This window comes from Halichoerus grypus, chromosome 8, assembly GCF_964656455.1.
Source record: "Halichoerus grypus chromosome 8, mHalGry1.hap1.1, whole genome shotgun sequence".
Lineage (NCBI taxonomy): Eukaryota > Metazoa > Chordata > Mammalia > Carnivora > Phocidae > Halichoerus > Halichoerus grypus.
The window spans coordinates 125943088-125970400 of NC_135719.1; the positions used below are offsets into that span (position 1 = coordinate 125943088).

Below are 27313 nucleotides of genomic sequence, written 5' to 3' on the forward strand. Positions count from 1 at the left end.
CTAGGCGGCAAAAGCAAACTGATTCACCATCTCATTCTGGGAAAAAGTCAAAGCACTAACTATATCTCCCGTATGCAGAACATTGCCTGGTGCATGGTAGGTGCTCAATAAACATTTGTCGAATTAAATTCATAAATGGAGTTAGCAGTGTAATGAGGGAAACGGGGGAAAAAACTAAATAAACCAGTAAAATGACAAAATTTGTAAGTGCTATGAAGGACACAAATAGTGGCTGGGGTAGAGGACCACGGAGTGAAAGTGGGAAGGTGGTATTCCTGAGGCTCCCCATGTCTTTCAGGATAAAAGCCTTTATCATGGCCTCCAAGACCCTACCCCACCCGGCTCTGATACCTGCCAAGTTCATCTTCTGCTAGTCCTCTAACACACCAAACACACCTTAGGTCCTCGCCAGAATGCTCCCTCCCTTCCTTCCCTTCCTTCGAGTCGCTGCTCAGATGCCCCCCTTTCAGTAAGGTCTTCCTGACCACTCTGTAGAAATAGCAACCCACTGACCCCCAGAATTCCGTAACCTCCTTTCCCTTTTTCTCCACAGCACTTGTCAACAGCTGATGTATTATATATTAACTTTTGTTTGCCGTCTGCCTCCTGCACTCGAATGTATCTTCCAGGAGGGAAGGAATTTTGTTTTGCTCAGTATACCCTTAGGACAATATTGCCTTCAGACAGAAATCCCGCCAGTGGATCCAAAATCCTTTAGGGGCCATGCTTCCTATCAATCCTAAGACTATCAACGCAAGCGTTTGGCTTCGAGTCGTCCCGGGAATAAAGCAAGGGCTTTTTAAAAAAGCCACATTGCCCAGGTGAGTGTTGCACTGCTTACTGAGAACTCTACGAATGTGCTCACACAAGACTAAACGCTACAAGTAACACCTGTCTTCAGAGCGTGTTTTTACTGTCTGCTAGGGGCATTCTGATCCGTGCTATCATTCGCTTCTGGAAACAGCCCTGAGAGGCAGGCAGCGCAGATTTTATCACTCTCCATTTACAGATGGAGCTAGAGGGGCATTGAGCTCAGCTGAGCTACGCAAGGCCGCAGGCGTTCTGGTAAAGTCAGAATGCAAATCCCAGTCGGTGTGACTCCAAGTACAGTGCTCATTTCACTATTTCTTACTGTTCCTCCAACCTGGGCTTTGACCCGGTGACCTTCTTGAATCATTAAGATTCGAAGCCAATCTTGAGCTCCTGGAAGACCCTCAACACAGGAGGCTTCTCTTCCCCAAAGGCAGCGGGCCGCCGAGAGGCGTGGGTGCTGAACGGGCATCTGGAACATCCACGGCAGGGCCTGCCGGTGGCTTTCAGATGTCCCCGGGCCTCTCCTGTGCGGTACTCAGGCGAGGACGGCCTGCCACAGGGCAGGATGGGCAGCTGCCTTCGGGTAAAAACCAGAAAGAAATCCCAGTCTCGCTGCTTTATTTGGGTTTAAGAATCGAGTCGGCTGACAATGGAAACTCTTTCCCTGCTGCCCTCTCCTTTCGGGCCGTGTTGACAGGAGACGGACTTGCTAATTCGGGGTGGGGTTTTTCCCTGCCTGGGCTGTTTTTCTCTTTTATCTTCATCAATGGAAGAGAGCTGCTCTGCCTTTCAAACAGTCGGAAGGTATCTGGGGTTTTGTGTATTTTTTTTCTTCCTTTCATATCGTTCTGTGGGTCTTTTCCCAGATATGTATTTTCTCTCAAATTAACTTCTAACTTGTTTAAGTTTCCGCCCATGTGACTTCCAGTGTGAGTTACCAGAAACCACAAGAGAGAGAGCGCGCGCGCACGAGCCCCGAAGCGAGCGACATGTCCCTGTGGGGAGCAGTGCGTCTGCACCCCCGAGTGAGGAGGACGCAGGGGTCAGAGGCGGCCGCGGGGCGGGCAGAGGAGGGACCCGCGCAGGGGGCCGAGCTGGTGGCCTGGCAGCCGTCGGGAAGGGAGGCCGGCTGGTGACCAGAGAGCCCCGAGGCGCCTGGGGCCGTGTGGAGAGCCCGGAAGACTGCAGCCATGCCTCACAGCTCGGACAGCAGCGACTCCAGCTTCAGCCGCTCGCCTCCCCCGGGCAAACAGGTAGAAGCGCCCCCTCTCCCTGCAGCCCGCCTTCTCTTTCCCCGCGGAGGGGGGCAGTCGGAGGGCGACGGCCGCCTGCCCCGGGAGCCGAGGAGCCAGGAAGCGGCTGGCGGCGGGAGCACCCCGACACACTTACGACGACCGGGTGTTCGCAGCCCGTCGGCGGACGGAGAACCCCCTCCCGCAGCCGCGCCGCTCGCAGCCGGGCCCCCTGCCCCCGCCGCCCGCCGGGCCCCCGCCGCACGAAGCTTTCTAGGAAGCGGGGAGCGGCACGTGCGGCCGAGAGCCCTGGGCTCTCACGGGGAAGGGTCCACCTTTCTCCAGGGCGGTGGGGACGCGCGAGGCACGGCGCTCCGGAGGCTGCTGGCCTGCCCAGCCCGCGCGGGTGGTTTCGCGGGAGGCAGCCATCAGGGCAAGAGAGGGAAGCTGCAGGGAAAAGCAAAGAAGGAAAAAAAAAAAATAGCTAGCTAGAGGAGGAAGCCAGGCAAGCCCAGAAGAATCTCTCGGATCTATTGGGGCGCTGGCCGGCAGAGAGGGATGCAGGAAGCTGCCACCAAAGCCTCTTGCAACCCTGTGGCTTCTGGGCTGGAGACACTCCCAGCTCAGCTCTGGGGCAACCAGAGCGACTGAGGTAGAGAGTGTGGGAGTGTTTGGAATCGAGATTGTGACTTCCAAGTCAAAAGTTTTCAGCTTGAGGCCTGCCCCCAAAACGGGACACCCTGCCTGCCCCCAAAGCTTCTGGAGCTTTCTCTTCACCGCATTCCTTGACATCCCTCTCCAGAGAAAGGCTTCTTCATTCTCACCCGATACATCAAGGGATTAACATTGCTTCTGCAGCTTTGTGGTTTAAAAACCACATTCTTTCCTTAGCACAGATATCCAAGAGGGCTTGCAAGATGCTGCAGCCGAAATAAAAGTATATAAACAGATAATACAGCATCTGTCATGAACGTCGCCCAGAAGGGCAGCAGGGTGGGAGGAGTCATAGTGGAGACCTCTAGTGGGCAAACAGTCCAGTCCTCTGCTCCAGATGGCATCACGGTGGCTCACGCTGCCTGGAAGTCTGTACTCTTCTTAGGAAGGAAATTACTCATGGATTCCATGGTAACCTGGTTCCCCATGCCCCTTAGAGAAAAGCACTTCCTTCCCATCTAACCCGATGCCCTCCTACTGCAATGGCCTGGAAGTCTTGGGCACACTGGTGAGACTTAGGCTGGCTGAGCACAGAATCTTGCCCCAGGAACAGTGCCCCTGGATCCTGTGTGGACGTGAGAGGGACCAGGGCAGGGTTTGACTCAGACTCCTATACTTACCCTGCAGTATCTGGGGAGAGAGCTGGAGCTAACCTCTCTGCCCAAGTGAGGACGTGTCCATCTGTGGAATATACTTAGAGGACGCCCAGAGGTCCTCTTGTCCTAAGCACCCAACCACTACCTGCCGCAGCCAGGTAATCTCTGCCATTAAAGCTGTTCTTGGCCTCTAGTTTGTATCAGGCATTGTGCTCAGGGCCACGGGGAATGTCAAGGTCACTGAGCATAATGAAGGGAATGCAGGAGAAGAAGACGCAGATCTGGGACGGAGACCTCAGCCCAGGGATGTGGCAGAAGACACGTGGGTACAAACCAGTGAGGGGCGGGAAGTGGCTTGGAAAGGCATCAGACTTAGCCTCAGAAGATGGAAGGCCCTGGCTTACTGTAGGCTCCTGGGCAAGCCTTTTGAGCCTCAGTCTCCTCATATATAAGATAGAAACAATAATATTAACTGCACAGAATTGAGGAATTAAACAAGAGCACCTCTGAAAAAGCACTTGCATGGAAGTTGGCACATAGTAGGTGCTCAGCAAAGTTTTGGGGGGGAAAATAGCAAGAAAATTCTAGGCCAAAAAGTGAGAGAGTAAGGGTGGAGCAGCCCTGAAGAGAGGAGAGGTGATAAAACACACTTCATCGCCTTAACCATTTTTTTTTTTTTTTCAAATACAGCCCTATCAAGGCCCCAGGGTCTTTTTCCTCTTCCTGTAGCTTTGGCCAAAATAGCTATAGGGACCTAAGAGAGCGTAATAGTGTGGGGAAGAGTCCTCTTTTGGGCTCAGCCTTTTGGTAAGCCGGGGGTGAAGGGGCAAATGAAAAGACGTGAAGAAATGCAAGGATGGGCAGCCGGATACCAAACAGCACGAGAACCTGCTTTCACTCAGAAGATAGCAGCCTACTCACCTGATTCCCCTCACCTCTGCTTCCCAGGACCCATCCGATGATGTGAGAAAAGTTCAGAGAAGGGAGAAAAATCGCATTGCTGCCCAGAAGAGCCGACAGAGGCAGACACAGAAGGCCGACACCTTGCACTTGGTGAGTGTTCAGACCTTTCTTCATCCTCTTGAGCCTGAGGCTTTGCTCCCCACCACCATGGATGCTTGGAGCGCAGCTTTGAGTCTGCCTGCATGGGGCTGTCGGGGTGGGGGGGGTAAGCGGAGGGGTCAGGCTACGGGGTGCAGTGCGGAGGAGAGGCTCTCCTCTGGGTGTATTGAGAAGATTTAGTAGCAAGGAATGAGCCAGGGAGCTGAAAAAGAAAGGAGCCCTTCTTCCTGACCCCCTGAGAGGGCATGAGGTGTAAATGAGTTGATCGTATCAAGGAGGGAGGCTAGGTGGAAGCAGAACCACCTAATCAGAGATGGGGTAGCCAGAGAGAGCTCTATCCCTCTCGAGCCTGGAGAGCAGAAGGCAGGCTTGTCTTTGGGAAGAATTTAGAAGATGTTAAGCACTTTGGGGGAGCCCAGGATCCCGGTGTTAGGATCGCCTATGGTCCCACCCCCTAGGAGGCCAGTTGGCAGCCACCCTGGTCCCTACATTTGGGACAAGGAGGTCCATAGGGTGCTGCATGTTACTCCTCTTTCCAGAACATCATTAAGGTTTTATTTTGAAATATTTTTCATGATACCCCAAGGGGTCTGTGAAAGATGCGGTTTCAAGTGCACTTATCTGGGATGGTCCCTATTCTGGTTGAGTTGCCTCCAGTCTCAAACTTTCTAGAGAAGGCCTTGACCCCTGGCTTGAGTGGGAGCCTTGGGTAATGCTGAACTGCAAGTCCACTGGAGGACCAAGGCCCTGGTCAATGCTTCTGAATTCTGGCTGCATGCTTCACAGAGCGGTGCTTCCTCCTTGTCTCCCATACCTTACCACCTTAGCCCTCTTCATTCCGCGCCTTCATTTGGTCCTCGGTCAACCAACTCTTACTTCACTGGCTCCATCCTCTTCCATCTCCTCGCCCCTTCCTCTAGCAACCCCGCCTTCCTGTCCTTCCTCCTGAACCATTCCTGAACCTCTCGCAGCCTAGTCCTTCACTTCAATGGTAAAGGGCAATTGGTACCCAAAATAAGTATGTTTGTGTTTATTTGAAAAAGATTACCATGGCAATCAGCCAGTTAGAATAGTTGTTTTAATTTTATCAAGAAAGAGTAAGATGTAGTTTTAGGGGGAAAAAGAGATGCTTCTTTTAGCTTTGTAAGGAAGCCGAGAAGGTCTGCACCAACATCTCTGACTGGATGCTTGTGTTTTATTAGAACGTATTCAGCATATCTTCCATTGCGTTCCAACATAGTTTTCAGTTCATAAATATTTGTTGAACTGAAAAAAAAGGAATGAATGAACACCAAATTCTTTCTTCTTTTTGATAATTATGATCAGCTGCCTAAATGTGAAGTTGTCGGTGACGCTGCTACTTACATGTTCTCTGTGATGTCAGTATGATTTAGGGCCTTAACACACTCCCTGCCATTTACTATTTGAAGCTTGAAAATCTATGATCACTCACTCATCTCTATCAGAGTCTGATTCTCATTCAATATTCTTTAGAGCAAACAAACAAATAAGAATTGGAAAGGATAAAACCTTCCTTTTTGTATAAGTGGACAAATGTCCTGAGACTGTAAATCTATGAGCTTTTTAAGTTTGTACTATTAAAAAAAAAATGGTAAAAATTAAGGGTAGCTCAGCAGCTCTACAGTCAGAAGTACAGGGTTTGAATCCTAGCTCCGCCACTTGCTATCTGTGTGACAGATCTTAGAGACATTCGACCTCCCTTAGAGTCCAGTTTCCCTATCTATAGATTGGGAAATGACAGTAACTACCTCATAGAGATAGCGCATATAAAAAGCTCAACACAGTGCCTGCCATATAATACTCAAAAAATTTAAGTATAGGGGTGCCTGGGTGGCTCGGTCGTTAAGTGTCTGCCTTCGGCTCAGGTCGTGATCCCAGGGTCCTGGGATCGAGCCCCTCATTGGGCTCCCTGCTCCACGGGGGGCCTGCTTCTCCCTCTCCCACTCCCCCTGCTTGTGTTCCCTCTCTCGCTGTCTCTCTCTCTGTCAAATAAATCTTCAAAAAAATTTAAGTATAATAAGAGTAATTTTAATAATAGTGGTTATTATAGAAGCAAGATAAATCACAACTGGGACACTTGGGTGGCTCAGTCCATTAAGCATCAGACTCTCAATTTCAGCTCAAGTCAGCCCCTCCCTCTGCTTGTGTGTGTGCACCCTCTCTCTCTCTCTCAAAATAAATAAATAAATCTTTTTAAAAAAATTACAACTAAAATTATATATATATATATATATATATAAAAATCTCAGGGCTGAGAGATTTTTTAAAGGCTGGAAAGTTCAGACACACTTTCGATGCTTGAGATTCCTCTATACACTCTCCCCCCAACCTCCACCAACGAAATGGTCCCCAGTGTATGCCTGCTCACTTCTAATGACAGAGAGCTCTTTTCCTCCTGATATGAGCAGAGGAATCATCCTTATCTTGAGCTATACCACTATTTCCCTGTAAATTCAACCCACTGGTCTTTGTTCAAGCCCAGGGGGACATATCAATGAGGGGAACATGTATGTTTCTTTGCTGTGGCAAAGCTTTTCAATGGATTCAGCTGTCTCTCTCTCTCTCTCTGTAAGACGAGAGTTAGAACCAGAAGATTTGGCCCATCTTGATTATTCTAGTCATGACTAGATTGAGATGATCTCTGGGGCTTGGAGAGCATGGAGCCTCCAGTCATGCAGTCACCACGTCCACACCCACACCTCCAGCCTCAGGCTCTAGAATGTTCCCATCTTCCCCACACCTGGACACAAACTCCTCCCCACTCTTTTCTTTTGAGCACCACAGCATTCATTTTCACTTTTTGTCCGGTGAGTAGGTCACATTGGTTGACACAGCTAGCCTGGGGGTTGCAGCCAATGCAACTTGTTTCTTGACTTCGGGTAAAAGCTTTTGGCAGCAACATACAAATCTGCCACCATCAAACAGAGGGTTTGGCTGTGGTCTGAAATGTTCATTTCCTCTCAGACGTAATCAACCATCTTCTCCATCCATTATCCTCTTAATTATGTTTGTGATTCAGGTAGAAAATCTTCTGGTTTACCACTAGCATGCTTAGGGTTGAGTGCTTGGTTTACCCTTCACTCCATGCTTGGCTCCACAGGTTGAGGTTCTGGAACCATTCTCTGGCCCTTGGAAATAGCCATAGGACCCATCCACCAATATTTTAAAGACCAACTGTATCAAATAAGGACCACGTTTGTATTACTGTGCTAGCTTCATATGCTGGGGTAATGTTGTTTTCTCGGTTTCAGCTTTGCCACTATTATCTCTCTTAAAATAACAAAAGCATTACTTCATCTCTCCAGTGAGAGTGTGGGCTACTTACTATTTAACATTTTCAGTATCTATCCTATAAATGGTTTACAACAAAACACTGTACACGGATTGCTTTTAAAAAGCAGAGTAGGGAAGGAGCCGCTTTCCACAACTGTCTAATCTTATGCCAACTTTATAACAGCCTTGGCATTGACTAGCCCTCACATAAACTGGATCAGGTGCTGCTTTTCATAATTGTGATATCCACAGAGTCCACATTCTGTTTTAATTCTCTTTTGCTGGGTGTTTCACACAAGCCCCTACTACACTTATTTCCTTTCCTCCCACAGACAACTATAAAATCTTTCAGGCACACTAAATGCACTGATTAAAAAGGAGACAGGCATATAATTTTTTATTAAAATTTTATTTTTTTAAGTTTTTATTTAAATTCCAGTTAACATAGTGGACCATTTCATCTCCAAAAGACATCAGCAGCTAATAAGTGGATCCAAGATAATCAGCTGAAAAACTATTAAAAATAATAAGGGAACCCTGTCAGCTTTCGAAGTTAACACAAAAAGTAATAACTTTCCTATATGTAAACCATAACCAATTAGAAAATTTAATGGGAGGAAAGATTCCATTTGTAATACCAACACTGGCAAGTGGAATACATTTAACAAAAAATATGCAGGGCTTAATTTTTAAAAACTTTAAAATTATTCTAAGTGCTTTCAAAAACACTCAAATAAGTGGAAAGATATACCTTATGTAAAAATATGTAAAAATAATAAAAATTTTCCATAATCTATAAATTTAACTTAATGTAACCCCAATAAAAACCCAATGCAACTTTCAGGAAGTTAGGGGAGACTTAGATTAGTTATTCTAAGTTCTTAGTGAAGAACAACCATGTGAGAATTTCCAGGAAAATTTTAGAGAAGGGTAACTAGGAAGATTAGCTGAACAAGATATATTAAAGTGAATTATAAGTATTGAAATCAAAACAATATGGAAAAGACAGAGCATTTGGCAGAACAGAATACAGAAAGAGACTCCAAAGCAAACTGAAATTTAAGACCCAAGTACACATGTCAATTCCTAAGAACAAGACACAAGAACAAATGCAAAATGATGATGATGGCATTTCAAACCAGTGAGGGAAAGCTAAATTATTCAATAAATGGAATTGGGACAACTGGCTAGCCATTTTGGGAGGAAGAAACTAAAGTCTTTATTTCTCATACAACATGCACACAGATTAAATGTAAAAAAGAACACTAAAGAAATTTGGGGGGAAAAAAAGAGCACTGAAAAATTATTTTGGAATGAAGACTTTCCCAGATAACGTACGAAGCCCTGAAACCATAAAGGAAAAAAACTGACATATATTACCTTTATACATAAAAAGTGAAAATTTCTATATATCTCAAAATACTATATGCAAAGTCAAAGGCAAATGACAGATTGGGGAAAATATCTGTGACACATATGACCAAAAAAGGGCATATTTACTTTATATATGAAAGCTCTTATGAATGAGAAAATGATTAACAACCCCAAAGAAAAACTAGCAATGATTATGAATGGGCAATTTACAGAAAGAGAGAAATAAATAGCAAATAAATATGGAAAAGTTTCTAGACCTCACTTAGGGAAATGACAAAGCAACAGTGAGCTTCCCTGCCAGACTGGCAAAGACAAAAAATGTTGCTAATATGTGATGTTGCCAAGACAACGGAGAAGCAGGCACCACCAAACACCACTAGTAGGACTATGTTGGTACAACTCCATTAGGAGGCAATTTAGCCATGTCCATCAAAATTATAAGTGCACATACCCTGTTAACTTGGCAATTTTACATTTAGAAGTCTATTTACAAATGTACCCACAGATCACACAATTATGTACATGATATGAAGATAATCATTGCTGTATTGTTTGTTATAGTAAAGACTGGAAACAAGCTAAATACCCATGGATAAGGAACTAATTAAATAAACTATAGTTTGTCCAGTCAGTGGAATACTATGGAGTTGTTAAAATAAGTTACATCTGGATGTGTTAATATGAAAAGATTATCAAGCTTCTATACTCTTAAGTGGAAAAGGTGTGACTATGGTACATAGATTGCTCCCATGTATGTTTTTAATAAAAAGAAAAACATATATGTGCATATGTGTATGAACTTAAAATTTTTCGGATAGCTTTCTCCCAAGGTTAATATTTATTTCTGAAAAGTAGGATGAAAGGTCTAAATCAGGAGATAGATACTTTGTATTTTTTTCCTTTTTTATATAGTTTGGATGTTTTTATCATGTGCTTTTATTTTTATAATGTAGATATTTACATTCCCAACATCAGTCATTACCTCATATGCATCAGGATGATTTCTAATTTTGATTTCAAACATTGAATAGTCTTCCTCTGTAACATTTTACCTCTAGATCATCCTACATAAATATCTCAGTCCTTTGGGAGAACCAGCTGTCACTTGAGGTTTGTTAAGGAGTGACCCTAAAGTCTACAGGACTAGATAAAGCCACTATAAGGGATGGCAAATCAGTGTCACTTGTGTGGCCATCCTGGTTGATTGCAGTGGCTCGAAGGATTTGGAGTCAGTGTCTAAAGTCAGTGGGAAAGAGAGTTGAGATCAACTGAGAAGCTTTGTTCATGAAAAAGATAAACGTAGGAGAGATGGTGGGCTGACAGTAATATTAGCCCGGAGCTATGCCTTTGACAAGTCAGATCTGGCCTCAAGAATGGAACTGGAAGCAAGGAGGAGTAACAGGGCCAAATCTGAAAGCTGGAACTTGGGTACTCCCTTAGCTGGGGGTGGGAAAGGTGCTTTCCTGGGGCTGGCTCCTGAAGGAGTCTCATACTAGTCTAAAAGTAGAGAAACATTTACAGGTTCCAGGATATATTTTAATGCCATATATTACATGTCACGAGTATAAATTATGCATGAAATGAAGCTTAAAGCTGTTGCTGTGAGAAATACGGTATTTACAATCGGAGGAAAATTGAGTAACAGAGGAAAAACAGCTCAACAAAGATGTCAATCCCCTGGGCCTCCTTAGAATGACACTATTGTTCTTGGTCTTCTGGGGAAAGCTGGAAGAGAAAGCTGTTTGTGGTCCTTTTTCACTCCTGGAGTTCTTTTCTTTCTCTCTGGGAGACCATACCATAAGTGTACCGGCGTAGAGAAGGCCCAGGTCAAAAACAAAAAACACAGAAGGAATGTTCTGGCCAGTTCCACCCTTAAAAAATTCAGTGAAAATCAGTGAACCATCTGTGGAAAAGAGGCATTTGTCTTGGGCCTCTGTTGCTATGAATTTTTTTTTATTAAAAACATATTAATTTAATACATGACTGTGTACCCGGTGCTGTGCATTAAGTGCTCATTTAATCTGCACAAAAACCTTGTTTTATAATTTTTGTATTAGGTTAAGTAACTTGTCCAAGGTCACACAGCTTGTAACTAGGTCTGACAGACTTTGAAGCCCATGTCCCTAACCACTCTACCATACTGCCTCTTCCTTTGGACTCTCATGAAGATGTATTCATCTTCCCTGATACCTTCCTTGAGTCTCTTCCTGACTTTGCTTTTTTGTTCTTTAAGCAACATCCTCCAAAATTCACACTTGTTCCTTCTCCATCATTAGGCCTAGTCAAGAAATTAAAGTCTCTACGCAATGTATCAATATATCCATTGAAACCCCTTTTAAAGAAAGCTGTGTAGCAGTAAATATTAACATCTCATATGAGAACACTCTTTGGCACAGCAATTCCACTTATAAGAGTTTGAAGAAAAAAATGATGCACAAAGATGCTCAATTCCTCATGAACAGTAAACACTTTATCAATACTATAAAATTGGACAGATGCCCAACAATAGGTGATTAAGCATATTATGATACATTCAGACACTAGAATTTTATGCTGCCACTAAAAATGACTATGTAGATCTGTATCACTGAAAGATGTCAATGACATAGCCCTGAGGGAAAAACAGCAAGCTACAAAGAGTATGCAGAGGATAATCCCGTTAATGTAAAATTTGTGGGTTTGGGGCATGTTTGCATGCATAAAGAAATATCTGGAAAGATATTCTCCAAAATGCTAATAGTGGTTCTTTCTGAGTGATTGAGTTCTGAGTAGCTTGCCTCCCTCTAGTATTTTTCTATATATTTTTTTATTGTGATGATTAAAAATCAGAACAACAAAATAGTAGACTATTTTCATTTGGGAAAGAAAAACATGTCAAGGCAATCCACCACCCCTAAATGCTTGTACCACTGATGATGAGTCAGTGTGGTTTAAGTTTGGGAGGCATATTTGAAAGGAGGCCAGCTCCACACCAGTCCTGACGTTTATAAGGAATTTCTGTTCAAATGAGATTACAGGTCCCGGGTCACAAATTGATGGTGCCCATTCAAGCAGGAGTCTTCACAAAGCTGCCATCAGCAGCATCCAAAGGTCTTTCTCCTGAAAAGAATGGGAGTCTCACCAAAAAGTCCTTTTCCAAGCTGCTTGGGGATTTTCTTAGTTTCCTCTGTGGGACTCAGTCTGACACCTTGCTTCCTAGGGGGCATAGATTGGTTCCAGAGGACAAAGTCCCCTTCAGATTGTGGGATATTTGTAGAGAGTCTCATTATGGGTGCACATGGTAGCTTAGGGGAGAGGGGCTAACAATAATTATGGTCATATTCCCTTGTTTATAAGATCACAGAATTAAAAGAAAACTCAGGGATGCTGTAGACTAACCTGCCATGTAACCAATGGTGACACCAAGGTCTTTCTCAGGACACCTAAGAACCCAAACCTCTTGCCTGCCCACCATTTGCTTTTGTTTTGTACCACTTTGTTGAACAGGACTTTGCTATGCAGACGGTGTTGCTCTTACATGTCTTTTGCAAAGGGTAAGCCAAGAAGTAAGCCATTAGCCAGAAGGTCTGAATGACCTAGACAGTCTTTAGTAATATAACCCAAGCATATACAGCAAGAGATGAGAAAGAGAGTCCAAGGTTGAGAGGGGCTAAAGTTTAAATGTTCCTTTATTTTAAAAAGGTCGTAAGTGGTAATCCAAAATTAAAGGGATAATAATACATCGGGGAAAATATTTGCATCGAATTAAATAAATGCAGATTTCATATTTATACCATAGAAAGAACATCCTTTTAAGAAAAACATCAAGACTCCAATAGGTAAGTGGGCAAAAGCTATGAACAGAAAGCTTATGTAACGTTTTTCCTACCAAAATGAAAATAACCCAATTTTCTATTCTGATTGTGAAAATGATACACACTAAGAGTTTCTCAACCTCGGCGCTATTGATATTTTGAGTCGCATCATTCTTTGTTGGGGGAGGGGGCTTGTCGTGTGCACTGAAAAATATAAAATCTACTTCCTAGATGCCAGTAGCAGCAGCTCACCCCACAATTGTGATGATGAAAAATATTTCCAGACCTTGTCAAATGTTCCCTGGGGGGCAAAATTGTCCCTGGTTGAGAATGCTGTACTAGGGAACAGACACAGAGAAAATTCTTCCTCCTTGGTAATCAATAACTTGTAATATTACAATGAAATTAAGAAGCCTGGGGCGCCTGGGTGGCTCAGCCGGTTAATCGTCTGTCTTCAGCTCAGGTCATGGTCCCGGGGTCCTGGGATCGAGCCCCACATCGGGCTCCCTGCTCAGCAGGGAGTCTGCTTCTCCCTCTCCTTCTCCCTCTGCCTGCCACTCACCCTGCTTGTGCTCTCTCTCTCAAATAAAATAAAATTAAATAAAATCTTAAAAAAAAGAAACTAAGAAACCCTCAAAAGTCTAATTGGCAAAATAAATTATTTAAAATTATAGTGCCTAAATGTCAATGGGGTTGTAGTAAACTTATGTGTTCACTGCTGGTGACACTGTGTATCTCAGCTAACCCTTTTACAGTGGTACAGCCATAAGCTGGAAGACCGGTTGTGCCCTTTGCCCCACTAATCTCACTCCTACAGATTTATCCTAGGAAATAATTGAACAAAACCCAGTATGGACCAAGATGTTCATTGCAGCATTGCTTATAATGCCAATGTTTTGATAGCAACCAAAATGTCCAACATTAAAAAACCATTTGGGGTAAATTGTGGATCTTCCATTTGATGACACAGCCATTAAAAATGATAATTATGGTGATTCTGTAGATGTGACAAATTTATGACAAAACAAAATACAAATTGTATTTACAGTGATTGAAATTTTGTAAAAATAAGTATGTGTTTCTTAAAAAGGAAAAGATGGCAACAGGTGCAAATGAAAACAGTTGTGTTAAAAGTACTAGGATCGTGGGTGGGTATGATTTCTTTAAAAAATATCTTAAATGTAGTTATACTGTATATTTTTTATTTAAAAACAAGAAAATGGTCAGCTAGAGATCTGAGTGAACTCAGGAGGACACTGAAGACAAGGGCAGAGATCATATTGAGCTAGAATTTAGGGGTCAGGTTCTAGTAAATCTTACCATTTATCCTCCAAACAGGAACACATTTGGAAGTGAAAAGAGCACTAGTAAGAATGACACCAGGACAATAGGTATGGACTGGGACTGTCCCAGTACACATTTCATCACCCTCGGTTTAGGGAAACCAAGGAGGGTGACCTGGAGCTCTTATAAAGCAGGATATTTATTCAAAAGTAGAATAAAGTTCAGAGCCAAGCAGAGTGGACTGGATTCCTAGGGCCAAAATGCAATTTCCTGCAACTGAGGATCCTCTAACCAAAATGTTTTCTGGGTACTCGGCTGATACAAGTACCCAGAAAACATTTTGGTTAGAGGTGGGGCAGTCCAGAAAATTCTAAAAACAAAGGCCATTTCCCCAGTACTAGATCCAATGTTAGCAGGGATGATTCATCCACTCAACAAGTATATATTAGCTTCTATGTGCCAGGTATGGTTTATTCCAGGCACTGAGAATACAGGAGGGACAAGACAGAGTCCCTGAATTCATGCACCTTACATTCAACTGGAAGTCACACTGGAAAACAGGCAAATAAACGAACAGGCTAATCACACCAAGTGAAGAGTACTTCAAATAAAATCAAATAGTGCAATGTTGAATATGGTTAAGGGACGGGGTGGGGATGGTGATCAAGGGAGGTCTGTTTGAGACCCTGACATTTGAGGTCAAATAGTGGTGAGAGAAGGAGACTGGGAAGATCTGGGGAAAGGGTGTGCTCAGCAGAGCCTTGAGGCCAAACTATGTGTGGCCAGTCAAGGGTCGGAAAGATGCCTTGTGGGACGGGGCCTCTGAAAGCATGAGGAGGAGCTCAGGAACAGGGGTGATGGAGCTGCAGGGAGCAGGAACCAGATGGGAGTGGGGTGGGGCTGGGGCTGGGTCAACAAAACTAATTCAGCTCTGCTGGGGAATATATCTGAACCTAAACTCTGATCTACAAAATGGGAAGCAATAGCACCTCACTGGGCTGTTCGGGAGTTAAATGACAAAGCAAATATAAAACCAAAGCAATATTGCATTTTTTTGTTTTGTTTTGCATTGAGGGGAAGATTGTATTTATTCATTCATTTCAATGCAAAGCGCTTGGCATTTTCCTATAAATCAATCAGATGTAGGTATCAGATGTATTATTATATATGAAAACATATGCCCTTTTTTCTGGTTGTTTATAAAAACTTCATGAACACTAACTGTTTCATTGGCCTGGCTTTTCACCACCGCTGGGCAAGTCTCCTTCATTTGGTATAGATGGGGAAAGTCCAGTTCCAGCTCAGGAAACTATATGCAGAGTTCTTAAAGTGCTGTTAATTCTGCTACTCCCACCCATAGCTTCAGTTTGGGGAACAGAAGTATTGCTAAGTAGGGATCTGACCTGGGCCTTTTTAAAACAGGGAATCTCTTACACTCATTTGTAACTATATCAAGTAGAAGCTATAAAAGCTTTAAAGGCTTGGTTAAACACTCCGTTGGAAGGTTCATGGACATCATAAATTTATTTAGAAGACTCTTCATATGCAGGGTTTGGTAAATTATTATAGAGTCCTAGTTGGCAGTCAAGCAAATTGATCTTATTGGACACTTACTATGCGCCGGGCACTGCCCTAGTGAATGATGATGAAACAGTGAAGACAGTGATAGACCCTCACAGAGCTCAACAATCTAAAGGGTAACTAGTTTGATAAAGTTATCATTCGTGAGATTCTAGTAGATACCCTACCTCCTGCTTTTCCATCATAAAAATGACTTGTTCTGGGCTCCTTAAAATTGTTTTCACCAAATATAATAGCAGGGTGATAGTGAGGCACTTTCCCTTAAACAGGCATTTACTTCAGAAGATTATTTTGACTTAAAAGCATTCTCCCACTTCTCTAAAGTTATTTGTATTCTATTTATTTTATTTATCCTATATATTATAAAATTAAAAATATTTAATAAAACAAAAATATAAATATACAAATTTAATAATATTAAACATTGCCTATATTTATATCCTTATATATATTAATTTTTTATTTAAATTCAATTAACATATACTGTATTATTAGTTTTGGGGTAGAATTTACTGATTCATCAGTTGCAGAAAACACCCAGTGCTCATTATGTCAAATGCCCTCCTTAATGCCCATCACCCAGTTACTCCATCCCCCCACCCACCTCCCCTCCAGCAACCCTCAGTTTGTTACCTATAGTTAAGAGTCTCTTATGGTTTGTCCCCTTCTCTGTTTTCATCTTATTTTATTTTTCTTTCCTTTCCTCTATGGTAATCTGTTTTGTTTCTTAAATTCCCCATATGAGTGAAATCATATGGTATTTGTCTTTCTCTGACTGACTTATTTCACTTAGCATAATACCCTCTAGTTTCATCTACATCATTGCAAATGGCAAGATTTCATTCTTTTTGATGGCTGAGTAATATTCCATTGTATATATATACACCACATCTTCTTTATCCATTCATCTGTCAACGGACATATATATTTTTAAGAGGAATCAGCTATGAACATGATTCATTAAGCTCACCTGCGAAAGTCTTGATGCCTGAGACCCACTCCAGGACAATCAAATTGGAACCTCTCACAGGAGTGAAGTTCAGGAATTAAGATGATTTGAAGCTCTTCAGGTGACTTCAGTGTGCAGCCATGTGCATGTCGTAGAATATGTAGAATGAGTTTGGGACATCTATGAGGGTTGAGGGTATATGTACCCAGACTGTCCCCAGAGGCCTGGCAGGCTTAAAAAAAAACCAACAACAACTTGATTCAAACCTTTGTGTTCATAGCAATTACTAGTTGTTTGTTTTTTGGAATTGGGCTTGCTAGTGATAACCTTTCTAACTTGAGATATCAGTCAGGATTGCATTCAGGTACAAGTAATAGAAGGACTATCAAACAGCCATCAGTAAGTCACAGTTTGTCCTTCTCGTATCACAAGGAATTCAGAAGTGGACAGACCAGGGCTACTGCAAGAATGTCATCAAAGAACCAGGCTACTTCTGTGTGTGTGCAGGTATCCTCAGTATGTGGCTTTCATCCTCAAGGCTGCAAGATAGGTGCTGGACCTCCAGCCATCAATCTGTGTTGAGGGAGGATGGCTTTTGTCCTGGTGAGGCTTTGCCTTTTTAATTGGAAAGGGAAGCTCCACCCCCAGGTACTTCAGCTTACATCTTATGGGGCAGAAACTGTCACATGGTCTTGCCTAGCTGCAAGAGAAGCTGAGCATTTGATTAAATTCTTTTTCTAGCTCTCTAGAGGGAAGCAAGGAGAAGGAGGTTAGGATAGGGAGAAAGTAAAGATTTCTCCAAAATCAGACTTGTTCATTATTCAGTGCAAAGACCTGTGGTTTAATGATTCCTCTTCTCTCCTCATTGGGTAAGGAGCAGGAGTTGGGGCCAATTTCCCCAGGATTGGTGGAAGGGATAGGCATAGATCCTACCAGGGCTTGGGAAATGTCCTATGTCAGTTCACAGACCCCTCCAGCAATGGTGGGCTCCACCCTGTATCTGCATTTTGTGGATTGGTAACTGCTGGAGATTGAACATAGCTAGGTGTGAGAGAGAAGCTTCACTCACTACTCTCATGTTTAAGTGTAGGTGAGAGCTAAAAGGTCACCCAATCAGTAAATGACTACGTGTTCTGTTGAGAAGGAACACACGGGGACTATTTTCACTCTTCTGGAAACCATGATTAGAACATTCAAGGAGAAGGTCAAGGCACTAAACCAGAGCTGGCAAGAAGGAGGACCAAAGCCCTGCTCAGAATGCCCGGAGAGTCCCTGCTAGAGCCTTGGGCCAGAACCTGTCCTTGGCCTTGGTCCTAACTGGCTTCCCTGTGGGTAAGGGAACTATCTGGGGATTCCCCATCATTCAAGAGCTCTTTGAGTGACCCCCTTTCAGCCCCTCCAGTAGGGAATTTCCCAGAATGTTCCCACACCCCCATGAAGCCTCTTCCTTAACCACCCCCAAGCTGCGTGTTGTTCATGATAGAATTGGCATCAAGTCACTTCAGAGGTGAGGGTGAATTGTGAACATTACCATCTGGATTTGCAAGAGGTGGGAAAAGAGGGAAGATGAAATTGGAAAGCCAACAGGGCTGAGGCCTCCCAGGAGATAATTACCAAATATCGTAAGATTTAAACAAATGTCAAAGACAAGAGAATATGGTGGGCACAGACTCTGAAGCCAGACTGCCTCATTCAAGTTGTGGTGCCATCACTACAAGATGTGTGACCTTGAACAGGTTTCTTAACTTCCCTGTATTTTTAGGTTGTCCTCGTCTGTAAAATGTGGATAATCATATTATCTACCACATGGGGTTGTTGCAAAGATTAAATATAAAAATAACTGTAAAATACTTAAAAGAGTGATTGGCATATGGTAGCATTTAATAAATGTTAGTTATTAAGTCAAGCTAGACTATTCTTTTAAAAATTTAGTTTCTACTAATTTTTTTTATATAAATTGAGTCTACATCCCTCTGCCCCCAACAACCTTCCCCCTGACACTCACGCACACCCCTTCCTAACAAGTGCGGGTTAAAGGCTAATACACTCAAGTATTTAGTTTGGAATCTGAAATATTCGAGAGTTGAAGAGGGCTTGGAGATTTTCTAAGCTAATGGTTCCTTCTAATGTTTTTCAGTGTTCACTGCACATTAGGATCCCCTGGGAGCCTTTACCAACCCAGTGCCAGGCTGCACCCCAGACTGCTTAAATCAGAATCAGGCACCAGTATTGGTAAAGCTCCCCAGGGAATCCCACTAATTCCAATGTGTGGCCAAGGTTGAGAATCATTGTTGTGGTCCAGTCTTCCTGTTCTAACAGGAACTGGGGCTCAGAGAGGGGAAAGCGAGTCACAGAGGCTCACCTAGCCAGGACCCTGGTCCCCAGTTACTGCTGATGGAGCCCACCATTGCCATGTGTTTCTGGACCTCACTCTGCATGTGGAGGAAAGCCTGGCCTTGAGTGAACCCTCTAAAAGAGTAGCTGGACAGAAGATGTCCTCCCAACTCTGGGAAGGAGGCAGATGATCAGCTCTGTGATTGGAAGAGTGTGACCAACTCAGGGTTCCAGTGTGGTGTTTAAAGATCACCAAAATCAAGACCCAGTGTTCTCTTGGGATACTTATAGGGCAGCCGAGGACTTCTTAGTGATCTCTGAAGACGTTTGGTCACTTAAGTCATCCGTCTCTCGGGGGAAGCATTGGGTGTGCCAGAAGAAGAATGAGGCTGAAGATGGGGAAGCCTCGAACCAAACCCTGCTCTGCACCTATGTGGTTATGAGGCTTTGGGTCAATCACTAAAGTGTCTGGACTTCTGAGAAAATCAATGTCTTGAGGCAAATTCCAAAGCCCTCTCTCCCAGCACCTGCTGCCACCAGCCTATGATCATTTTGAGGGGTATTTGGGGTAGGTTTGTCCCAGGGTCTCAGTTGGCCTCATCTGAAAAGTGGGGATAATGATGAGGGCTGGCCTCCCATGTCCATCTCGGGGGTTACCGTGAGGAGCCTGAAGGACCAAAAAGAATTCTAAAAAGTGGAAAACAAGTCACACACAAGCCCAAATGCTGGCTTACAACTCCCTGACTGTAGCAGAGGACGTGCCTGTGAAAGGCCAAAATTTCCTTCCCAAACATTCCTCTCCCCTCCCCGCTCACTGAGCCCTAGGTTTCCAGCTGCCCCTGGGAAGTGAAGGGAAGTCAGGGGGTGTGGTCATTATACCTCTGAGTAAGCAGCTGCCCCCGTGGCCGCCTTGGCCAGTTGTCCCCGTGTGAGTCCTTTCTAGGGCATGACTGCCCCAGGGAGGGTCAGAGTGGACTGAGCAGGGGCAGGTGGGGACATGTTGGGAGGAGGCCCCAGATCAGCCACTTCCTCCTGCAAGGGAAGTCAAACTCTTCCTCTTGCCGGTGTCTGGCTGGTTGCAGGGTCCCTGGGTTACCAGGGCTGGTCTCTCTGGCGCCCTAGCAGGAAGCCGTCTTGCTTCCCAAGGTAAAGACGAGTTTCTTGTCACAGGTGGTGGTTTTCTGTTTAGAGGCAGCAGTGGTTGTGAACCCCCTCCCAGAGCTCTGGGATCTGTAAGCGGGGAGGGGGGGGGCGGGCGGGCAGGCGGGGAGAGAAAGCTAGAGAGAGCTCAGCAGAGCTTGCTTGGGGAGGAAGAACCTGCTGTCACTTCCCGAAAGCTGGGCCTGCCTCTAGGTGGGGAGAAGGTCAGAGCGGTTGGTCCCTGTGGCCCGCCTACCCCACCCCTCCCTTCTGCCTCGGGGTTTGCCCAGGCTCTTCGGAGCACAGAATTTACAGTAAACGTTGTCACCAGTGGAAACTCTCAGAGGGGGCGAGGAAAAGGGCTAGAGGAAGGGGCCAGGACTCCTGGCCCCCAGTTCCCGTCTTAAAACCACCCCCCCACACACCCAGTCTCATGGGTTGCTTTCTCTTACCTTTCGGTAAAGAGGGGATGCCCTGCCTCTGGGATGTGCCTGGAAACAACCAAACGGTAAGATAAGGGAGCCAGCCATACCTTGCAGAAGAAGAAGCCATGCCTCTGACTCCACCATCATGGGTCCCACCCACCCCCACCCCATTTTAGAAATGGGGGTTTCTTTTGTACTGACCTAGGCACATTTTCTAGCTCAAAGCCACATACAGGAAATGCCAGGCTGGGGCTGAGCGTGCTTGTATCTGTCCTTCACAAGGGGATGGAAGCTGGCCTGATGGGTAAGGCCGCAGTCTATGCTCCTCTACCCCTTAAAAAAGAACCCTGGGGTTCACGGATTAGGGCAGTTGTCAGCGTACCTAGCTAGCTCTCTCGTTGGGCCACAGCTCATGCTCCCGCTGGGTTATGTAAGGCACCTCTTAAATGGCAAGTTATCTTACGTCTGCTCACTGCCCACCATGGTTTTGAGTCAACTGCTAGTCCAGCAAGTGGTGTCATCAGCCAGTCAATCAACAGACATTTGAGATCATACTATGTGCCAGGCACTTAACAAATAGGCACTTAGTACGTGCTTGATTAATTAAAAACCAATGTAATATTGTGTTTAACTTGTGTTTTCAAACTTGCCTGATCATTAGAATGACCTGGGGCACTTGTTAAATATTCAGTGAATTCCCGGATTTCACCCCAAATCCCAAACCCACTGAGTTCAAATCTCTAGATTTCAAGAACAGCCTGAAACTCTAATAAGCCCTCCAACTAATTCTAATGCTATGGCAAGTTTGGGAAATGCTGACCTAAGTCAAACAAAACTAGAAAAATTAAGGCCTGGATGCCAACTCAGGTTGCTTTTTGAACTGAAGTGTAATTTATTTGCCTCTCCAATGCCATTTTCCCTTCCTCTGTGGCACCAGTGATTAGATTAGTCGATCTATTTGATTGACTCAAGGACCGTGAACCTTCAAATCACATTGGAAATGCAATTCCCCTAGGTAGCATTGTTTTCCAGTAAACGCTAATTCCCAGAGTGGAATTGGTGATTAATTAATGATGCGATCAGTAATCAGCACCCTTTGACCCAGAGTTTGCCTGATTAGCATGTATCTGATGGTGCTCCTAAGCAACGGGGGAAGGTGTTTCTGGAAAAAAGCACATATGCATGGGTGGAACACACCCAGAGTGCTGTAAACCAGGCTCTCGAGTGAGCAGAATGGCGTGGGATCGAACCTTGTCATGGATTTTGACCACTTGATATTTATAAAGACCCTAGTGTTCTAGAATCTGGTTAAGTAGACAGTTAACCATGGACTCCATATGACTAAATGCAGACACTGGGAACATTTGGAGAACTCGTGGTATAAGATCAAGTGGAAAAGCAGGAAATTAGTATAAACAGTTCTCTCAGACTCTTTTCCATTTTTTCAGGCTCTCACCTGTCAGCCTGTTTCCCTTAACATACACTTGCCACTCTCAACTCACATACACACTCCCAGAGACCCACGTACACACGCACACAAAGGAGCACGCGCATTCCCACGTGCACCTCTATCAGGTGGGATCATACGAAACTGCCATCCTTATAGGTCAAACAGACAAATACCAGCAATTTTATGGCTTCAACCTTGTATCTGTGCACACACATATGTGTATTATAAATGCACCCACACTCACATATGCCACACACAAATACATGTACACACATGTGCAGAAAAATTCACTGATGCCCCTCCCCACAGCTGTGCTGGTGAGAACCGAATCTGTCTCCTCCTGCCCCCCCCATCCCATTCCGTCCTTGACACTTATGTCTGATTCTGGCCTTTCCCCTCACAGGAGAGTGAAGACCTAGAGAAACAGAACGCGGCTCTGCGCAAGGAGATCAAGCAGCTCACAGAAGAGTTGAAGTACTTCACGTCGGTGCTGAGCAGCCATGAGCCCCTGTGTTCGGTGCTGGCCGCCAGCGCGCCCTCGCCCCCCGACATGGCGTACAGCGCCCACGTCTTCCACCAGCCTCACGTCAGCTCGCCTCGCTTCCAGCCCTGACTTTCCAGAGGTGGGGTGGTGGGGGACGGAGCCCCCTGCCCCCAGCTGCCCTGGCAGGCCTCAGGAGGGGCACACAGACTGTGGCCAGGCTGCCCTCGCCCCTCAGGGCCCCCTCTCCATCCGGAGACCCGGAGGCAGAGGCCTGGCCAAGGATTGAGCACAAGACTGGAGCAGCTGGGAGTGTGCGAGGCCACCCAGCGGCGTGGCCGCCTGTCAGCGTGTGCTGAGCCCCCATGTGGATGGGTGGCCCAATCCAGAGTTCAGCCAAACATGATGCCCAAGTCCCATGGTATAGAGGGAGGAGGGCCGGGTGGGGTTATTTTTCTAAATAAATTTCTTAAAAAAACCCAGCTTGGCAAACGGTTTTCCTCTTTTACACAGTTCCTTGAAACCCTAAGTTCTCTTGGGTCAGCACCTTCTTTTGTCCTTGGTCTCAAGAGTCCTTAAAGCTCTGAAGACTGCTAATATCTCTTCTTTTCCATGGTTTGTTAACCTACTTGGGAAGCCGGGTCTTTTCAAAGCGTCTTCAATCCTCCCTGTAGGCATCTTCTTGGTTTCCTCCCCCAGTCACCTCACCATGACCTCCCAGTTTCTATTCCGCACCACCTCATCCTTCCTGGATTGTCAGCAGGCCGTGCTCCAGACCGGGGCAGGACCCGCGTGAGCTGCCGTTCAGAGGGGGGGTCGTTCGGGTCGACGCTGCCACCCGTACAACTACTCTCACTCAGCCCCGCCCGAACAGCCCGCCCTGGATCCTGCTGCGTGCCAGGCCCCGTGCGCGGCGTCCCAGTAACCCTACGGCAGCACGAGGGAGGCACTCATGCCCTCACGGGGCAGCCTGTGGCTTGGGTCCACGGGGATTTTCCTGCCTATGGGCCTCCATGTCCCGTTAAAGACCCGACCTGCCTTGGGAAGCTGTGACAACGCACACAGGACTTGGCCTGTCTCCACTGGGCTCCACAGGCTGCCATTTTGAGCAGTTTGAGGGCGGAAGCGCCTCGTCAACACAGGCTGGTCTTCTGGTCTTCAGATTCACTAGCTCTGGCAGAGCCTGAACCCAGTGTGTTCTGGTTCCCCTGCTCCGACGGCCACCTGCTCCTCACAGGGGCCTAGGCCGAGTGCCCACTGGCCTGCACAACACACACGGCGTCACCCCACGGCGGGGCCTGCCCACACCCACAGCCTCCACTGAGTCAGCTGGGGACGAAAGTGGCAGGGAGGTGTCTGGTTCAGCCCCTTCCACAGCCACTTCAAACTCATCCCTTGGTCCTTCAGAGGGACTGCCCCTGTCCACGGTCTCTGCGTAGGCACCCGTCTTGGGATGTGATGACTACAGGGAGAGAGAGGAGCAGTTCTGTTTCCCGGGCCAACTCCTCTTCAACCTGCCGGGCTGACAGCGGTGATTGGTTTGATGCAAAGTCTCAACTCCGGGCCTCCCCTGCCCAAGTCTCTCCTACCCCGCTGGGATCATGCTGGTGTTGGGCTAGTGTGACTACTGACCTCTGCAGAGGTCTGCAAAAACCGTGTCCCAGCATGTGGCCACCTGACCCTCTTGTAGCCTGTCTATGGGAGGAGTCCAACCCAAGGGCCTCTGAGGGCACATTGCCACCAATGGGCCCCTCAACCCTGAAGCGGATGCTCGTGGATGCCCAGAGTGTGGGCACTGCACTCAGAACCTGCTGGAGAAAGCTCAGAAGACCTTCCCCAAATATCAGCATCGCTTCTGATGCAGAATCTGACATTTTAACCTTCCATCTCCTAACATACTTGGTAAATCGGGCTTCCTCTTCCTGCATGGGCTCAGTGTGGACTGGGGTGTGTGATGTGGGGCTGCAGCGAGGAGGACCCCTCTCACCAGTTTCCTCAGGGCCTGGGCAGAGCAAAGAAGACAGGGGTGGCTCCAGATGTTATAGGCCACTGAACAGAATTCATTTGTCTTTCACATTCTTAGGAAGCAGAACTTAAGGCCCTGCTTTCTTTACAGCCAGCTCCGCGAAGGCCCGTCCTCTCATGGGAGGTTGGGGCAGGCTTCCTTCCAATCAGAGATTTTCCTCCCCACCCCTCTCCAGCACTGTGATTTTCCCCCAGAAACCCCCGCAGAAGGCACATGACCTGTGCTGGGCATCTACTGAGTGACACTCGGGGCCGAGCTAGAAATGCAGGGTTCACGTGCGTGGTTCCCATCTCTCGACAAGGACCGCTCTTCCTCTTTCATTCTCTACTTTCTAATGACCCTGGGCAGTTCCACTTCTCCTTTCTGGTCAGTCTGGTAGAGAAAGCATCAGGCTGAGCCTAGGGTGAGTGCTAGTGCTAACTTCATCTCCACACAGGAACATTGGAGGGGCAGCTATGAATACATTTGAACTTCCAGAGCTCTGACCATGGATGTCCCCCCCACCGCTCGGTCCCAGCCTCCTACCCCTGACAGGGATCGCTCCCTCAGGCCGGTGGGCCACAGACCCACACTTAAATGTCTCCATGGCTCAGGCAGCCACTGTAAATACCTGAAGCTCACCAGAGGTAGGGCAGTTGGGAGTGGTGGGAAGTGTGGCAAACTGAGGAGTGAGCGCTTATCTGCCTAAAGCAGGCAGCTGCCCCTCAGGTCTGTCCCATGCTGCCATGTGGGAGTGCGGGCCCAGTGCTGCCGTATCTTCCAATGTGTCAAGAAAAGCCCAAATCAGAATTTATACGTGAAATCTCCCAATTTTCAAACCACTCTTCAGACCAAACAAAATATGTTTGTGGAGCAGGTTGGCCCCTGGCATTTGCAGGGCCGGGGGCAAGAGTGCAAACAGAGGCCACGTACTATGTGTCTAAATATTTGCACATTATAAATCAAGCTTACAAAATATATTAAATATGTTAAGCAAAATATGCTCTTTTGTCCTACAAATATATCTGCATAACAACCTGGAAGGTGAGGTTTGAATTTAGACTTCTTAGACGCTTCAGAATTTTGTGTTAGCACGAGGAAGCACAGGGACAAACAGCTCCAAGACTGCAGCTTGTCCTCTCCCTGTCCCTCCCCTGGCCCCTCCTCCGCGGCTTCATGTTCCTGCTGGCGCACAGAGCAGCCTGCTGGGCTTGGCTCCATCTACACCCCTCCCCCACAGACAGCTATCCCTTGGCCACCCTGGGGTCCAGGGGTGCATATACCAGCGGTCTGGTCTACCCTGAAGAAGAAGTATCCAGGGAAGAGGGTTACAGCTCCTGGAAGCCAGCTTAGGGTCACCCAGGTGGCGGATTCTGGGATTTCCTGGGTATATGGAGCATGCTTTAAAAGGGGACAGAGGGGGGCACCTGGGCGGCTCAGTCGGTTGAGCATCTGACTCTTGATTTTGGCTCAGGTTATGATCTCAGGATCATGAGATCGAGCCCCACGTCAGGCTCCGTGCTCAGCACAGAGTCTGCTTGAGAGTCTCTCTCTCAGGGCATCTGGGTGGCTCAGTCGTAAACGTCTGCCTTCGGCTCAGGTCATGATCCCAGGGTCCTGGGATCGAGCCCCTCATCAGGCTCCCTGCTCTGTGGGAAGCCTGCTTCTTCCTCTCCTGCTCTGCCTGCTTGTGTTCCCTCTCTCATTGTCTCTCTCTCTCTCTCTGTCAAATAAATAAATAAATAATCTTAAAAAAAAAAAAAGATTCTCTCTCTCCCTCCCTCTGCCCCTCCTCCTGCTTTCTTTCTCTCTCTTTAAAATAAATAAATAAAATCTTTAAAAAATAAAAGGGGACAGAGAGCCCTGGTTAGGCATGACCCCTTGGATCTAAGGACTCCTTGCCCCGTGGGACAGGGTCTAAGAGGAGGACCAGCGCCGGTTCCTGTAATGTGGGGGGAAGACAATAAGGACCTCTTCCGCCCAGGGCTGAGGTGACACTTCGGAGATCTGCCAGTTGTAACTCTGATCTTGGTCAGTGATGTCTCCCCAGAAAGCCCAGGCTCAGGCAAGGCTCTGTGCAGCAAGAAACGGGCACATGACAGCATCGTCATTATCTGTGACTTTGAGGTGAGGGTTCCCGGGGAAGGTTTATTTCCCCACCTGCCACCCTCTGTGTCTGTCTCTTAGTAGCAGTGTTATTCCCTGTTAGTGTCAAAGCAAATTACAGGAAAGCCAGATTTTTAGTCTTCAGGTTGAGAAGTGTGGGTGGGGAGAGAAAGGGAGGCAAAGTCAACTGAAAGGTCATGGGGTTGCCATCTGCTGGACCCAAACTTACCAGCAGTGTTTATTAATACCTCCAACCAAAGTCCCAATGTGGCCACAGCTTTACAGTAAAGGAGATGAGGCGGCTGGGCGCCCCATTTCTTTTCAGGACAGATGTGCTCTCTCTGTCTGCTCCCCCAGCCTCCTTCCCCTCACGGGTTTCAGTGTCCCGAATCCCTGCTGCTCAGGAATTCCAAGGGCGGGAAAGGGCTCCTGAACTAAGACCAACACTAAGGGGGTGGATTAAATCATCTTTTCTCTCTGCCCGAGAGGACCGAGAGGACCGGCATTTTTAAGAGACACCCAGAAAGAGGGATGCTTGACAGAAAAGAGTGAGTGCCTAATGGTGGCTTTTGGAACAAGGGTGTAGAGCAGATATTTAATGGAATTGTTGCCATGTGGATGACCAGGTACTGCACTGGCCTCTCGGGGGTCCCGGGGAAACAGGAAATGAGGGTAAGAA

At 46.3% G+C, this 27313-nt stretch overlaps 1 protein-coding gene across 1 annotated transcript; it reads left to right on the forward strand.

Moving 5' to 3' along the window:
* Positions 1-1769: 1769 nt before the first annotated feature.
* BATF (basic leucine zipper ATF-like transcription factor) lies at positions 1770-23005 on the forward strand. The gene is made up of 3 exons (XM_036108617.2): positions 1770-2066; positions 4304-4408; positions 22446-23005. Exons 1-3 carry the CDS (start codon positions 2004-2006, stop codon positions 22653-22655), a joined length of 378 nt encoding a protein of 125 aa, XP_035964510.2. The 5' UTR covers positions 1770-2003; the 3' UTR covers positions 22656-23005.
* Positions 23006-27313: the final 4308 nt, after the last annotated feature.

Coding starts and splice junctions, on each gene's coding strand:
- BATF (XM_036108617.2), top strand. CDS start 2,004: ATGCCTCACAGCTCGGACAGCAGCGACTCCAGCTTCAGCCGCTCGCCT. Junction 2,067..4,303: donor CGCCTCCCCCGGGCAAACAG/GTAGAAGCGCCC, acceptor TCTGCTTCCCAG/GACCCATCCGATGATGTGAG. Junction 4,409..22,445: donor AGGCCGACACCTTGCACTTG/GTGAGTGTTCAG, acceptor TTCCCCTCACAG/GAGAGTGAAGACCTAGAGAA.